This window comes from Polistes fuscatus, unplaced genomic scaffold (assembly GCF_010416935.1).
Source record: "Polistes fuscatus isolate 324 unplaced genomic scaffold, CU_Pfus_HIC Scaffold2, whole genome shotgun sequence".
NCBI classification, from domain to species: domain Eukaryota; kingdom Metazoa; phylum Arthropoda; class Insecta; order Hymenoptera; family Vespidae; genus Polistes; species Polistes fuscatus.
In genome coordinates, this window is record NW_025113096.1 from 13112342 (window position 1) to 13130692 (window position 18351).

General features: G+C 32.2%; 1 protein-coding gene across 6 annotated transcripts in view; it reads left to right on the forward strand.

Annotated features, from left to right (window-relative positions):
- Positions 1-824: 824 nt before the first annotated feature.
- Positions 825-18351, forward strand: part of LOC122516149 (dorsal-ventral patterning protein Sog) — a 52516-nt gene continuing 34989 nt past the window's right edge. The window contains exons 1-4 of one of the 6 annotated variants that reach the window (XM_043633726.1): positions 825-947; positions 1285-1617; positions 1779-2027; positions 2845-3328. In XM_043633726.1, coding sequence (XP_043489661.1) covers positions 3199-3328 — 130 coding nt within the window. In that variant the 5' untranslated portion in view covers positions 825-947; positions 1285-1617; positions 1779-2027; positions 2845-3198. The remainder of the gene's footprint in view (positions 948-1284; positions 1618-1778; positions 2028-2844; positions 3329-18351) is intronic. The other 5 variants (XM_043633727.1, XM_043633722.1, XM_043633723.1 and 2 more) reach the window with 5 other exon arrangements.

An 18351-nucleotide genomic window follows, 5' to 3' on the forward strand; every position in this document is an offset into this window, starting at 1 on the left:
CGAACAGAAAGTACGACCGATGGGCGCAGATGTGGGCAAAAAATAGTGGGCTCTCTCAAAGAATCTCTCAAGATTTTGCTGACATAATCAAATGATAGAAGTCAAAGTTCATTAGTTAATACAGGGCGCCAGTTGGAAATACGAAAAAGAACGTTATCGATGACCTCCTTCTCGATACATCGACAAACTATTCCTAGAATTTTGTAATAATAACAACAATAATAATAATAATAATAAAAATAATAATCTTTCGGAATTCAAATATATAGTTTAGAATTCTAAATTATATTTCGGCATTGAAATCAAAGTCAAAGTCTTCGATTTAGCCGGAGCACGTAGAGGGTAGAAAAGGAAGAATAAGTAGTAGTAGTAAAGGAAAAAGAAGAAGAAGAAAAGAGGTGGCGCCGTGGACCAGTAATAATGGTATTGGTATTGGTGGTGGTGGTGGTGATGGTGGTGAGAGGCGACAGAGACGCGCGCGACACCCACCGTGTGCGTTAAACGCGAACCTCCTCTCTTGGAGACTCTCTCAAAGCAGCAGAAAAAGAGAGAGAGAGAGAAAGAGTGAGAGAGTGAGAGAGGAGGGAGAGAGGGAGAGAGAGTTGAGATCAAGGTATCGGCAATGGAGTGAGTGCACTCGCGAGACGACACGAGTTCTCTCGGTTAAACCCCGTGTCGAGTAGGGAGTACAAGAGAGAGAGAGAGAGAGAGATTTAACGCACGCGTGTGCGTGTGAAAGATCTTCTCTCTCTCTCTCTCTCTCTTTCTCTCTCTGTTTCTATCTTGCTCTTTCTCTCTGGGATGTATTTGAATAGCGCGCGGCGCTAGAGGAGGACACGGCTGCAAACTGGCGGCTGCTGCTGCTGCTGCTCGGCTATCCCCATAAAAGCGACGGACTCGACCGGCCTGCGGACAGTTGTCATCGTTGTTGCCTGGTACGCTGCTACGTGAGAGAAAGCCGCGATTCTTCCTTCTCTTATTATTTTTACTTCCTCCTATTCTTCTTCTACATCTATTTCCTTTTTATTCTTATTCTTCAACCCTTTCACTGTGTATATATATTTTTATATATATGAAAGATAAAGGGAGAAGAGAGAAAGAGAGAGAGGAAGAAAAAAAAAAGGAAACTTGGTCTTCTTCTTCTTCTTCTTCTTCCTTCTATTTTTATTTTTTCTTTTTTTATTTTTTTGTAAAAATACACTGCGAGATATAGAAAAACGGTGTTATTAGAATTCGCGTTTGATAGAACGTGTCATCGTGTAAAAGTGCCAGTTTTTTTTCTAGAGATTCTATCAAAGTGAAGGATAACGTATATGTTGAAGATTTGAAGAGAGAAAGAGAGAGAGAGAGAGATAGAGAGATTTGCAAAAGAGAGATAAACTGAGAGAAAGAGAGAGAGAGGGAGGGAGAGAGAGAGAGAGAGAACTCGAGACGACGAACGACGGCGGCGATCGCGCAGAGAGAGGAGTGCGCTCGTATTTGCTCCTCGCCTTCTCCCACCAGTTTCGAGAGACCAACTCACTCAGTCACTCACGATCACTCAGTCACGGCGGTCACGCGTCGCCCGTGTCAGATGCGCACCGTTGTGCGTTGCTCCGTAAGGAGAAGAGGGTGGAGGTATATATATAAATATATATGTATATATGTATGTATATATACATATATATATATATATATATACATATCTACATATGTATATGTATATATAATATCAAATATATAATATACTTTTAGTCAAAAATAAAGAAAAGAGAAATAATAAGTTTTATAAATTATAGAAAAAGGTAGAGAGAAAGAGAAAGAGAGAGAGAAAGAGAGAGAGAGAAGAGAGGGAAGGAGAAAGAAAAAAAATTGCAAAGAAATGGCGGGAGTTTTGAGTTGTACTTTGCACATGCTACTTTGATCTTACCTTTCGCGATATCAATTGCACACTGGTGCGGCGTCTGGAACATAACGAGATAGACGTATATAACGAAAGAGAAAGAGAGACGAAGAAACAGAGAAATACCCGGACGTGAACGAAGAAGGTACAGTATACGAAGATAGACGACAAGTGCCAACGACGTCTGCTATTTCCTCGTCATCCTCTTCGTTTTCATCGTTGTTGTCGTAGTCGTTGCATCTTATAAAATGCAGTAGTTCGAAGTAGAAAAGATCGTACTGAACACGACGCCGAGGAAGACGACGACGACTACGACGACGACAATAACAACGACGACGACGACGACGGGTTTAGCCATCGCGAGTATATAAAAGGAGAGAAGAGTAAGAAGAAGGAACATGCGTGTACCTTAACCCATTAAGCATATAGCGGATGATGCGCGTTGCGTTCGACGGCTCCTTCCAATTGGTCTCTCTCTTTCTCTCTCTCTCTTTCTTTCTTTCTCTTTCTCTCTCTTTCTTCGTATATGTATATCTCTAAGTGTGTATGCGTATGAGAGAGTGTGCGTCTTGCACGGCAACGTTCGTTATCTGCAATAAATATTACACTGCTAGAGGTTTCTTTCAACCGGCTCGTTTTCTCTCAATCGTTATCGCGTGCTCGTTGACGAGATTCGCCTAAGAGGGACGAGCCTCTATTTCTCTTTTTCTTTTTTTTTTTCCTTCCCTTTCTCTCTCTTTTTTTCCTCTTTTTTCGTCTTATTAACTCTTTAATTTTTCCTCTCGCTTTTCCTTTTTCGTACCGAGGAAAAATAAGAGAGAGGAAAGAGGGAAAGAGAGGGCATATAGATACATACATATGCATGTACACGAATACGTGCACACACTCACAAACACAGCGCATATATAACATACATATACATATTAAGAGTGTGCGACTACAGTGCAGAAAGTTTTGTGCAGTGAACGGTCGTTAATAGACCAGTGCAGCGGTTCTGCGGAAGGAGACGAGAGGAAGAGGAAGATAGTTAAGTAGTGAGAGGAAAAGAGACGGAAGAAGGCACTATATGCGTTGAGAGGTACCGCACGAGTGCCAGCTAAAAGAAAGAAAGAGAAAGAAAGACAAGCACGATAAAGGGGGAAGAGACGTTTCTAAGAGAAAGAGGACCAGACTCTGTGTGAGGAGGACTCTCAGTGTGCTTTGTGTCTATGTATATGTGCGTAGTACTATAGTGATAGGGGACATAAGAAGAAGAAGAAGAAGACAAAAAATATAAACAGGGTGCTATAAAAGACATTAAAAAAACATCCAACAAGATGCATTTTCACGGTGGCCTATTGTTGACGATCTTTCTAATCGTCCTTTTTTGTCCTTCGACGCTTCGAGCACGAAGAGTCGCACCTTTGATGGAGGATGATTGGGCCAGAAGACCCCATCGAGCTGCCGGTAAGTTTTTCTCTTTCTTTTTATTTTAATCAATATTTTTGTTTACATTTAACCAAAATCTCTAATGCTAAGGGGCTAATCCAATGATAGGTAAACCATTTGAGTATTATTGGTCATTCCGATCTCGATTAGTTATCTTTTGATTTCTCAACATAAACATCAAGACTGGCGTTACTTTTCACCTTTCCTTTTAAAGCTTGAGAACGTTCGAAAATATCGAGAACGTCTCTCTCTCTTTTTCTCTCTCTCTCTCTCTCTCTCTCGTTCTTTTTTCTTTCTTTCTATCTCGAGTTGAGAGACTACACTCGAGATGCTTTTACGTAACAAGAACCGCGTGAAAAAGGCGGGAAACGGAGCGATCGTAAACCTTGAGTCGGTGTCGCATGACACGCGGGAATGTATCGGTGCATTCGCATTCGTTCTGTCCTCACTCTCTTTCAAGCCTTCTATCTGTCTATCTATCTATCTATTTCTCTTTCTTTCTCTCTCTCTCTTTCATTTTCTTTCTCTTTCTTTCTGTGCGTGTGACGTGTGTTAATCTAACTCCGTTTGAAGTGGGTATAGTATTGCATTGATCCCTTACACGAAATTTTCCTTCTAAGCGTATCATTTAAACTAGGGATTTTGTCACTGTACTCATCTTTCGATGATATTTGAGGTCCCTTTTAGAATCTCTTGGAAATATTTCTATTATCAATATAATTACAATTTTTTAAAGAGATCTCCAATGTTTAATTACAGTTGAATGATTAGTATTGAGTTTTTCCCGACTTTTCGTGATAACGTCCGTGGGTTAGTTTTAATAATAACCTTTAATCAATAGTTAATTGATATGTCTGTTACTTTACTCACTTTCAAGTTTTTCATTAATACCACGAAATTTCGAACTAATGTTGAATCGTATATTCACTTTTACTGTTTCTTATTCAAAAGCATGGTTTATATTTCAAACAGTTTCCACTAATGTGCGTCTCAATTTAAGCTCGTACAATAAAATCGCAGGAATTCGTCTTTTTTTGTCTCCCCCACGATTAATTTAAGGGTCAGTAATAAACTATGAAAATAATAATATAAGCCAATAATGTATTATAGGATCACGAATAGATAAAAAGTAATTAGAGGTAAATAGGCAACAAAATTAAAATAATAAAAACCGCAATCATTTTGACACCAACCTAATACTTTACTCTTGTTATATTTCTTCTTTGTTATTTGTTTTTATTTTTTTTCTTTTTTAACAAAATTTCATAGTAGTCGGGAAAGAATTTCAACAAATTCGTATGTATATTTCTAATCTTTCTTTGTGGATAAGAACCGAGCGACACGAGACCGGTCGTGGATGAAGTAATGTGCCAGGAAGTAACGTACCGGTGCTTAAACACTTCGAGATGACCCAGATGTTAGAACGAGTTAATGCCTCTGCATATCGGCTTTATGAATTCGCGACATTTCTATCTCGTTGCTACGAAAAGAAAATTTTTCTTCGACGAATTTTCTAACGTCTATAAAAATAATTAATGAATGTATTCAACGCTTTTATAACACGATACTCTTAAAACACGGTTCCAATATAACACGATCCAAAAATTGCGATTTCTCTTCTACAAGATGTTATTTTTATAACATGGTTTCTATTTAGCACGAATTAATTAATTTCAACAACTCTTATATAACACGAATTTGATTATTTTTATGGCCTTTTAAAAGCATAATTTCCATAAGATGCGGAACTAATTAACCACGTTATAGGAGGATTGAGTCTTCTATTCTGAATTTCTTTTCTTTTCAAGATTACTTTTATTGTTACATTTTGTAAATAATTAACGAGTTCTGATAGCAAATCCTTTAAGTGAGTATTAACAATCGAACTTTTCATTAGGAAAGAATAAAACTTTCCGAGAAATGAATTATTTAAACGATTTGATTTGTTTTAATTTTATTAAACATAATTAAGAATGCGATAAACATAAGTCATCAAAAAATTGTATATTTTTGCATTAATATAGTTCAAGTAGTTCGAGTAACTAAAAAACCCTTTATGTGCCATTTTTATCGTTGGTAGTTAAAAAAACCAAATGTGTCATCATTTAGATATTTAAGCGTTACGAGTGCCAATCCTATTTGTTCTCATTGTCAGATAAAAAAACAATTAACTGAGACTTAATTGGTACTTACATTGTTTCCTACAAAGGTAATGTTGGACATATCGGTGATATCATCTTTTAACGCTAATAACTATTCGCACAGGAAAATTTCCTTTAAATTTTTTACCACAGCTTTTCTATTGGTAAGCGGAACATAATATTATAAAAAAAAAACTATATGTTTTAATTTTCCATTTGTAATATTTTTTACAAACGTACTTTAATTATCGTTGTCATTTCAATCGTTCGTGTGAATAATTTCGAATTATATGCAGAAGAGGAGAGAAGTGTCGCTTGCATTGTAGAAAAGTTTATGTCAACATGAGGAGTTAATAGGGGCTGATACAAATGTATTATTTAACTCTCGTAAATGTGTTTTAAGAATGCTTTACACTCCGACTTACTGCGCAGTTAATTCAGATCGAATTTCTAGGAAATAACTTGCTCTTTTTCAATAATTCGAAACAATCGATAATTTGAGGTTATAATTATAACAAATAAGTCACGTAGGAACTTTCGATGTACAAAATACATAAGAATCGTTTATTTTCATATATTTCAAATACTAAACATTTTCATCAAAAATACAAATATTAATAATAGGAAAAGAAACAAGTAAACTATCCGACATTATTTATTGTTCAATTTAATAGAAATGAAACTATAAAAATCTACGTTGATATATCAGGTTAATTGATAAGTAATGTTGAAAATTTAATTATTCTATATTTAAGAGATAAATACTATTTTTTATTACTTTTACATATATAAACGTCATTAATAATTTGTATGAGCAGAAATGACATTAGTATTTTACGTCTGAATGAACAGGAACAATATTTTCACTACTACTTTTATTGGTATTTTTATATTAGTATTTTTCGTAATATATTTATCAATAGTTTTAGATTCACTCTTTACTATTTCTTATAAGTGAAATATTATATTGGATTTTTCAATAAAATAAAATACTAGTATTGTTTATTGCAATAAAAGTATAGACATTACTTATCGATCAATCTAATAGAAACAACAAATATAAGTAAAGAGCAGCATAGCTTACTTGTTCGAGTGCTACCTTGATTGATTTCTGGTGGCCGTCAGGGTAAGTGTACGGCTACCTGTCGACCCTGATGATATCCTTATAAGTTGTCTCTTGTTTTTTGGCTATCCTTACTTACAGAAACGGACGTAAGAATAACACGGAGAGAATGGAATACCTAAATTGGTCATGTCTGCGAGTCACACAAGTTTAACATTTACTATAAGATGAACATGCGTAGCTTTCGAAAGGGGAGACCGAGGAAAGATTTCATTTCAAAGAGAATTCAGTATGTCGGCTTAATACCAAAGACGCTATCGCTACCTACTTCCAACAGTTTCTTCCAAGATCACCTTTTTAACACTTACAAACCTGCGAGTAAAGCCAGTGCTAATCTTAATTAGTCTTTATTACCAACTTTTGCCGACGGTAAACGTCGTCGTCGTTGTCGAGTTTCCCTGCAACTAGGCTTAATGTCTCACCACGATCGTATTGACCTCACACGTAGCAGCAGCATATCCCGGATATGGAACAACCGGTAAGAGATTCTTGATTATAAGCTTCATCTGAATATTACTCCGAGCAAATAAAGAGATTATAAACGACACGAGAGTTTTAAGGTAAACTTTTTCGAGATTAACTCGTAATAATCAAGTTGAACATTCTGTTTTTAAAGACTACCCACGTAAATGGACCTTATTCACGTGTTTCTTTCTCTCTCTCTCTCTCTTTTTCTTTCTTTCTTTCTTTCTTTCTCTTTCTTTGTTACTCTCTCTTCTTTTTCCTCGTTTCGCGATCCTCTTAACAAGATTCGCGGCTAATTGGCCGCAGCCACGAATACAACGCTGCCGTTGTCCGTTAAAGAAGTTTAGTAAGCCAATGCGTGTCTTTTAAATAGGTAAATCATCATCACAGCTCTCTCAAGCGCCTTTCTCCGAGGAACTAACTTTCAGAAACGAAACGAGACGGAGAGTCTACGATGATTTTAGTTCGTATGCTTTGAAATTTATTTATAGAATTTCTGTTTTGTACTCTTAGGATCTCTAAACATTTGAGAAATTCATCATGAGAAATAGTTAAAAATTAGACTAGTTAAAGGTACCCGTGAATTGGATAATTTAAAAAAACAAAATATTCAATAAAAAAAGGAAAAATACAAATGTACCATTAATTAAATTAATTAATTATGCTTTGAAATTTATTTATAGAATTTCTGTTTTGTACTCTTAGGATCTCTAAACATTTGAGAAATTCATGATGAGAAATAGTTAAAAATTTCACTAGTTAAAGGTACCCGTGAATTGGGTAATTTACAAAAAAAAATATTCAATAAAAAAAGGAAAAATACAAATTTACCATTAAAATAGTAAAGTGAAACTTCATATAATTTTTCAAGTTTATATTTATACTTCTCTCAGTTATTTTTACGAACAATAAAATTATTATATTACGAATAAAAATTGGTTGCTAATATTAGATAATAAATTTTCTTTAATAAAGGATGGGGAATTTATTGAATTGGTAAATAAATAATGTTGTCATTTTCAATATAAAAAACATAAGTATTATTCATTTAGATATATAATATGATACTAACTGCTTAAATAGCAAATGGTAACTACTTGTTCCGTATGATAAGTATAACCGTCAATTATAGCTAATTGGAAAAGATATAAAAAGATAGCATGCAAATATTTAATAAGTGGAAATGTATTATATAATCACAATTCATTTTAATCGAAAGAAATTTAAAAATGTTGTTCTAATTTGGACCAAGTTATGTTAAACTTTACAATTAAAATTATTCTTTATTTTTAATAATATTATTTAAAATTATTTAAATATTCTATGATTTTATGATTTTTATTTAAAAACAGATTACCAACCCATAGATCACAACTCTTTGATTGTAGCGCTTTTCTATATAATTCTGGATGTACATCTTTCCTAAAGTTCTGGATAACTATTATTGCAAGTTTTATAGCAGTAATTTTTGGATTTTTTTTATTTCACGGATCAAAGTTCTTGCTTCTCGTTCCGTTAACTTATTTAGTCGACCTGAACGGTATTTATTTTTTATATTATTATTAATATTATTATTAATATTAATAATATGTCGGTAAGTGTTCTATAATACACTTATTATAATTAATAAAATATTTCATGGCAACTGTTCGCATACTTTTGTGAGTGACTGTATGTATAGTGGTTGATCAGATAAAAAAGAAGTTATAAGTGATATTACCAGGTTAAAAAGTATATACCCGACAAGGGAGAATTTGATATTAGACAACCATTTGATTTTCGGATATCTTTTTAGCATTATTTCCTTAACAGTAGAAGGAATTTCGCTATTTTTTTTGATCTCTTTTACATTTGGGACTGAATAATTTATTGCATGTGATTCTATTTATCAAGAAGTACAAACATGCAGCACGTGGTGCAAGAAAACGAAACTCGTGCTCTTGGGTTTGGCAATGCGTTACGTTCTTCTCGAGAAAGCTTGTCGATGGTTCGCAAAGAAGGACAATTTAAAATCGTCGACTTAGTTATTTTTAGATATCGTTCCTTTGTCTGCCACGGTGTTTGTACAGAGTCGTCACGAGTTTATTTATATCAATATATGTATATTCTGAGGAACTAAAAAAAGGAGTAGAGTAGTCATTTATAACGCAATATAAAAATACGAGCCTGTTATATTCTTTTTCTCTTTTCAGTCTGACCCTTAAAATTACTACAAATTATCTAATAAATATAATACGGATCTTATATGATTTCGTGATTTTTTTTATTTCGCAAAAAATATTACCAATCCGTAGAATAATTTTTACATTAAATTATACCAAGCTATAGTTTCATTTTAAATTTATAAATTTTGTCCAAATGTTTCTTTAAAACCCCACTTGTACTATTTACTATTTAAATTCTTTTTTTTTATTAATATAGAAATATGCAATCAATTCTCGAAGAAAATTGCGAATAATTTTTGCTGCCATGATTCATTAACATAAATTTACTATTAAATAAGCTATTAAAAATATTACAAAATAAGAAAAAGAGATAAAATATACACGATAGAAATAAAGTTTCTTTTTTTTTGAAATTACAATCTCTATTTTAAATTGATCTCAAATTAATTGAGAGTTGTGGTAATTTTTTACGTAATTTGGTCCAATTGATGAATAATCGTATTATAATGTTAACAATCGATGTTGAAATTAATATCGTTTGTTAAATATATATTATCATTGTGAAATTCTATTAACGCATGAAACGAAAGTAGAATTCTATGGTAAAAATCGATCCCAAAATTGAGACCGTAATTTATTATTCCATTTTTTTCCACTGAAATTCAGATGAAAATGTATCAAGGATTCAACTCGACGCAGTTAGCCATTGTAATTCAACGCATGTGTAGGAGACTGAAAGAGAGAAAAAACAAGAGTAGAGGGAATGGTTCGCACGGTGTACAATGCAACAACAATGCTTTTGAACAATAACAACAACAAAATAAAGGTTCCTTATTTCTCGTTTTTTTTTTTTCAAAGTTACATAGGGTATTCCTAATTTATCATTTGCAACGCAAGCTCATAAATTTATCTTGATACCAATTTGAGTAATCACAGTAATTAGGACTCGTGTTTGTAAGTATAACGTCTGGTAATTGCAACAAGTAGAAGGTCGCTTTATCCTACCTTGTGGTATATATCCTCCCACTGTGGTTGTGTCGTATCTGGTCGCGATCTACTTTGCTCTGGTAATTGCACTCGAAGATTGAAGATCCGACTCGGAGAAAGGAAAGATTTACGGTGTCCAAGTGGCGTTTAATAGTTTGTAACCCTTCGTAAAATTACGCAATAAGAAATTTCACATTGGCGCCTAAGATAGGATACTTGGATTTATCTTGGATGAACAGAAACGACGATTCAAAATCTTGACGATTTCTACCAGTTTGCCTTTCAAACGAGAAAGTAAAAAATAAAAAGATAGAGAGAGAGAGAGAGAAGTAGTTTTTATTTTTTTCTCTTTTTCATCAGCCTAACGTTTCCCTAATAAAACTTGTTAGCGTGCCGTAAACGCTGAGAACATCCAGACGAAGTACAAATACGTTTGACGACTAGCGGTACCTTGCTTTAATCTCTTTCTAAACACTTTTGAACTTTTTTTTCACGATCGAGATCAGAGAAATTCAGAGTATTAAGAAAAAAAAAATCTAGGATATGTAATGCTTATCGAACACAGTGTTACCATCTTTAACGTGTTCTTCCATTAATTCGCTAAGCTCGATTACAAAGTGGAAAAATTGTCGAAAATTTGATTTAAAAATTGGTCCGTGTAATAAAGAAAGAAAAATGAATGATAAAGAATTAGTGAAAAAATTGTCGATCGAATAATTTCGCAGCCTCTAACGTCACAGATTAATGTACGGCGCCTGTTGTATGACAAAACGAGGATATAGCCGTCGAGAAGAAAGTCCTTGCTTGCGTTCTTGCTAGATTTATGCCTTCGTACATAAACGTACGGGCGGAGAGAGAAGGTCTCTGAGAATCTCGAAGAGTCACAGGCAGGGCAGCTGTCTCTTTCCACGATGTTCATTTAAATGCAGCACGATGCAAACGATCCGAGGTAAAAAGACCTGAGAATTCACCGAGAGTTTCATTAAAAGGAAGAAATACAACAAATAAGAGCTTCGTAATTTTAGAATGATGAAGTTTAAAGCTACGTCCCTCTCGCCTCCCTACCCCCTCTCTAGATTCTAATCGCTTTTTTTTCGTCTCTTTCTGGTCTACTATTAGTTAACTAGCGACTTTATATTAGATTAGGGCAGAAATAATTACGATTTTCTAAGCACTATTTCTACTTCTTCAGGTGTCAAAAGACACCTTTTGAAATTTGTGGTTTAAATTATTATTATTAGTTTAATTGTTTTTCTTCAATAAATTTTTCATTATTTCTATAATGGTTATTTATTTGATTAAAATAAAAACAACGTTAAACAGAGATTAGTTTTTAACAATTATTTCCAAGATATTTGTATTCAAACGCAAAAAAATTGATCGAAATGTTAAAGATGTATATTATTACCAATAGCTAAAGAATGTCTGCTGCTTAACGTCTTCACAATTAATTTAAACTTATACAATTAACTCGAGATAATTAATATTTTTTTTTTGGTATTATTAATTCAACAATCTAAATTCCAGAATACCGAATAGTAAAAACGATAATATATTCTACCCGTTACAATGGCATATTACAGTATCCATAACTAAATAAAACATAAAGAGAAAAATCAGTGTTGTCATTTGAAATTAGTAAAAACCGTAATTATTTCTGCATCAATCTAATATTTAATATTTTATATTAATATTTATTTATTATATATTTAATATTTTATTATTAATATTAATATTTTATATTTAATATTTATCTACCATTTAATTCCAATTTAACTCTTTAACTTTTATTTACCTACCTATTTAACTACATAAAATAGTTCCTTTGCTTTTTTGCAACTAGAGTTGTGCGATTTATGAGTATAGTACTTGTACAGTACCTAGTCCGAGTCGAAATACATCCGATCTCGACCACACCTCCTATCGTTCGGGAAGTAATAGAAACACACGAATTGCATCGTATATCCTGCCGTGCCCCATCCGGTTAGAATGGAACACTTAACAAAACCATTCATCATCGCAAACTATAACTCGAGTGTCAACGAATTCCCAATCGATCTAACTACCATTTAACTAATGTTTTTTAAGGAGATAGGATGTTGAAGAGAAGAAGATTGAAGAAAACAGTAAAAAGCAAAGAAATTGCAGTAAAGGTGCTGAGTCGTTTTGTGTCTGCAGTCCGTCTAAATATATACATAGTGTCTCTTCTCCTCTTCCAAGACTGAGGAGATGTAGCTTTTCATTTGCACAGAGACAGAGATACACAAACGTTTAAAGAAAGAGAAAGAAAATAAGAGAGAAAATAATACATACCAATTTTCACCTTCGTTATACTTTTTTTAAACTTCCGTTGGAGATCACAAGTGTGATTCAGCTAACTACTTAGAGTGTTAAACCAATTGAATTGTTCGAGACACTTATACGTGATTACAGTAAAAATGAAAAAAAGTATTTATAAATGCTATCATGAGATTGGTCGTATTCAGTATTTTTTTGTTTTTCTTTAAATTGAGTAGTATATTTAATTCGAAGATTTTAATTACAAGAAACATGATTTATTTCTTGCTTTACAATGTACGTTGTAATGGCTTATTTATTATAATATTGAGCGTAATTAATATTTCTTAAAAATGTTGTTATATTTTTTATTTTTAAGCCTAGAATGGAACTTTGTAGTTTTAAGGCATAATATCACTTTAACCAAAAAAATAAAATGCGGTTTTTGGAAATTTGTTTCTCTAAAGCTAGAAAACTGTAAAAATTTTATGTATTGATTTTTTAGCTGTATAATCATTGTAATTTAATTTTACGGAAAAGTGCCTATTATTTTTAATTCAAAATGGCGCGTAATAAACATCGGTGTGCACTATAACTCCCCTCCGGGATGTCTGAAACGAAACAAATCAAAAAGATTTCTAATCTGCGTTTAAATGGCTATCGCGTGAACTAGATTAAATTAATTTGGTAAAAAATTAACAAAATTTGTAATTGTAGTAATCATAGTGTCTACTAATAATAGAAACAAAATATATTTACAATTAGAAATAAACTAAAACGAATGAGAAAATGAAGCATTGAAATAGCGTTTAATTGTAACGAATATAGTCATCGGGATAATCGCGAAAAAAAACCCACTGACTTATTGTTCATTGTATCGTTATATTGCGTTCTTTTCGAATGTTAATACTATACGTCTACGTCATACAAATTGTCGTATGGATTGTCTTCCTCTTCTCTTTTTTCTATTACTAGCAATAAGTGTGCACGAGAGCTTGAAATTATTGCGTGATAGGCTTAAGCGGATGTTAAGCTCAAATTACTTTCATAAACAAAGATCGAATTATCAAATTCTCTCTCTCTCGTGTTTTCTTGTTTTACGAATTAATATAAATGAAAATATTTCATGAAATTCCTAATAAATAAATTTCTACTAAAAAAATAAATGTTAATCGAATGGCTCGTATTGGTTTATTTATCGTCGTTTGTCAGCCGGTCTTTCGTATTATCACGGATTACCTTAATTAAACTCGACTAAATTCTACAATTTTTCTTAAGAGGATCGAAGAATCTTTCGTAAACGTTTATGCCCGAGTCTCTTATTATTGGATTTACTTTTATTTCCTCGTTATATACTTCACATTTCAATGATAATAACTACCAATAAGAGAAGTAAAGATTCCTTAAGGAAGAAATTCAAGGTTTATACGATTGAATAAAAAAATAAATTAACATCTCTAAATCACGATCTAAGATTGGCTTAGAGATTCTCTATCTACCATATGTTGCTATGAAAGATACCAAGAATCGTGCGGGTAAACATGTTTATTCGGAAGTTTGAGTAATGCGTGCAGTAATCAACTTTTCTAAAGGAATTCAGCGTAACTTGGTTAATCCACGGTCAAGAATGGTGTTCTTGGTTCGCGTGGAATTTGTCTCGACGTCGGTTGCTAGCCACTCGAAGTATAATATCTAAGTATTTAACGATATCAACAATTTATGCAAACGGCGTTCTATTTTCTAATGAAAAGAATTTATTTTTAAAGACTAGCCAAAATGAAAAGAAAAGAAAATTACTTTGAAAGTAACGACTAATTTTGTGTATATATTTCATAGGGTTACTTTAAAAAATTTAAGAGAATTTTTTTCATAGGGTTACTTTAAAAAATTTAAGAGAATTTTTTTCATAGGGTTAGTTTAAAAAATTTAAGAAATCCTATATCGTAAATGTTCAAAGAAATGTATATATCGGTTGAACGATCTCGATTCGTAACCTTGGATCGAATCGTTCGCAGTCTTTTCCTTATTCTTAGTAGCCGATCAATCGATCGATCGATCGATCCGATTAATTCCAACGGAGGTTCTCTTCCAATGCCTTGCACACACATGTATTATTCATTATCGCCTTTATTCACGGCGTCCATCTTCACACCGTTGAACTCGTTCTTTCAAAGGAAAACTTTACACAATACCTTGTCCTTTTTCGTCAGAAAATATTTTTCTAAAATATTGCCGAGTTGATGGGAAAATAACATTTTTTTTATTACTTTTTCAAATTGGCGTTATTTTTTCTATTGAGTCGGTTAATAAGCTGAATTTCGGAATGTTTATTAGATTATAATTAAAATTTTAACACCATTGAAAAAATGTTCGATATTTTATAACAAAATAAATAATACTATAGTATCTTTTTATTTCAAAAAATATATCTGATATCTTATATTTAATATAAATAATTTAAATAACACTTTCGCGGTATTATTTACTGAAAAAGTTACTATAATTTTATATTTAATATTAGTATTTTCAGTTTTACTTAAGTTTACTGAAGTTTAGTATTTAACTGAAAAATTGCTTAGTATTTAATAGATTAAATTATAAAGTATTACTTTATTGAAAACATTTTTAATATTTTATATGTAAATAAATAACATTCGTATTCTTTATATTATACATTTTGGCATTAATTCTGCTAATTCAATTTTTATCTAGTTACTGTTATATTATATACTATTGTAAAGAGTAAAATTGGTATTACTGATTTTTACTTATACTATTGATCTCATTATTTAGTATTGATCATTTAAAATCTTTAAATTAATCTTAGAAAAAAAACATTAGTTTACTGTTAAAAATAGAACTGTTTAAAATAGAAATCATGCTTTTGACTAACAAACCAAGAGACTGTTAGCGTACAAGTTACCTACTAATGTATGTACATCTTAATATTGATTTGAAAAATTTCCTAATAACATGAAAGCTTTAAAGATGAGAGAGTTGTAAATATTCTAAGATCCTATGAAAAATATTCAACGTTTAAACCACGTAAGTCATTAAATTTGATATTTAAAAGTCGCAAGTATTGTTGCATCAATCTAATACTTATTTCGATTATTATCGAGATCGATCATGAGAATCTTTTGGCTCGACAATTTGATACGTGCTGCCAACGCAAAGAATTCAATCGATGTATAGCTTAGGCAAGTCTGATCGTAGACAGACTTTAATTTCTTTAACATAAACTCAATATGATTTTTTTATAGATTTTCTCAGTTCGACCAGAAATATATTAATATTTACTTGCATATACATAAGATCAAATTTTAAGTACCAGTAATGAGATGTTAAACAAGCGATTCCGTTGTTTCTCAAAACAATACAATATATTTCTTATTTACAATATAAAAAAAGAAAAAATTGTTCTCGAATCGAGTGAATTTTTGTTTCGTATCGCTCAGTTGTGAATCGAAACATTCAGCTGCAAAACACACCAGTAAAGATACGACACAACAAATCTCGGTAACGTAACTCAGTTTCTGCGTTTGACTTTTTTTTACTGGTATTTGTTCTCTTAAGTAAAAACTCTTGATCATTCTGCAATGATCTATGATTTAGGTTAATAAAAAAAGGTGCATAATTCTTTTTCCGTTGATAAGAATAAAAAATGATCGACGATGAATGTTTTTTCACGTAAAAGAAAAAGATAGATGGATTGGTTGTATGCAGATAGAGAGGAGTCTCATTCATTTCTTGGGTCCTCTATTATTATACTTATTGTTATTTATACATGCTTATATATGTTCATTCCTTAGGTAAGTATCATAAGCTTAGGAGAGAAGGCAGCTTGCTCATCGTAACCAATGCTTATCAGCTCGAGCTTGAAGCAAGGAGGGATCGGTCGAAAGGCTTGGCCAATATGAATGCATCGCATTACGCGTGCACTGACTTAAAGCCACAGCCGCAAGGTCGGCATTTCTGACGCGGGCATGACATCACGTAGGCGTACACGATAGAATATGTCGCGAATATGTCGTGCTTGCTTTAAATGTGTATGGACTTTTAGTCTTCAAATCAAATGTTTATTCTAACCGTCTGTTAGTTTGTTTCACTGATAGAGAAAAATTTAATACGAGTTCATACGTTCTTTAATGTTCCATTTTTTTTGTAATTTCACTTCGAATTTTCTTTATTTAAAAGGATTACGCCATTTTGAGATTTTCAAAAAATTGAAATTTTTGTTTTTTGTTTAGATTTATTAATTGTACTTTTAAAAATATTTTAAGAATTTAATCATGCCAATATTATTAACTGAATTATTATAATTTTAAACGAACGAATATTAACTGATAAAACGAATGAATATTAACTGAGTTATTATAATTTTAAACGAACGCGGCAGAGAATGTAAGGAATTGTAATATATGAGACGTTGACGTGGTATTTTCTTTTCGGGTTTTTTTTTAAATTATTTTTTTCAAATTGGTGTAGTCTATATCTCGGAAATTACAGAATCGATTTTAATTAAATTTACATCATATTTTCTTTATACTATTATCTACAATGTTGCATAGGCTTAACTTATTTTTTATAGTACACAATTCTGAGATTAAGAAAAATTCATTTTTATTTTTTTTATCAATTTCTCTTTCTTCTTTATCGAAGATTAAAAAATTGGAAAAATTAGCCAAATTGTTTTAGGTTGTGGAACGAAGGAATAATCGGAAAGCCGGGGCTTTTATTTTCGGACTTTTTGCGTTTAGCGTAGAGCGCATTCTGTGCTTACGCACGCCGACGCTTTTACTATAAAGAGCGGAACGCGTGACGGTTAAATCCTTCGCGATCATTCGAGTTATTTAACACGACCAGTCGGGCAGATGCAAGACTGAGGAAAGAACGAGAGTATTAATGTTGACTCTAAAGCACGATGACTGACGACCCCGTAGTCTCTCAGATCCTTGACAGTATAAGAAAGAAAGAATAAGAGAAAGAAAGAGGGGAAAAGAGAGAGAGAGAGATGGAGAAATTTACAACAAGTACAAAATTACAAGGAATCTCTGAGTTGGTGCCCCCGATTTATTAACATTTGTAAGAAACGAAATGGACTCTCTTCTCTTTCAGGATTTCCTTAAGAAAATTCGAGCGAATTGATGATGATTGCGTGATTTCTTTATAAAAATGATTTCCAAGAAAGAGAAATGAAAATGGGTATGACGTGGTAGTCAACATCTTGATTAAGAGATATTAAGGTACGCTTTACGATATAGGGTAATGGCACTGAATATGAAAGCTCGTTATTGTTTGATTCATCGATTTTTACGTATTTTTAAGCATGTAAAATTACATGAAAAATATAGGTACTAATCATGAACGAATAAATGACATATTTATTAATATATTTCGAACATTAAACTATTTCAATCTGATAATTTATTAAATGAAAATTCTTAACTCGAAGCTATTACTGACCAGGAACGTTAAAACAAATATATTTTAATTTAAACGATCCAAAATATTAGTGGAGTACATAAGAGTATTAGACATACCTCAAATTTGTTAATTCGATTGTTAATTAATCGAAGGAAATGTATTTTGTAGTCTAAAAGCACGGAATATAAGATCGACGTACCGTCCTCTTCGAAATCCAACAGTAAACTGAAGCATTGTCCTTTATGAAAGTCGGTTAAAATTCTTCTATCGATTGTTGTTTATATGACTTTCCAAAGGATACGTGTATACGTATAATGAAAATAATATTCGTAAAGTCATATAAACAACAATCGATAGAAGAATTTTAACTGACTTTCATAGAGGACAATGAGCCAGTCTAACGGTGAATTTCGAAGAGGACGGTACGTCGAATTTATACTCCGTGTTTTTAGATAA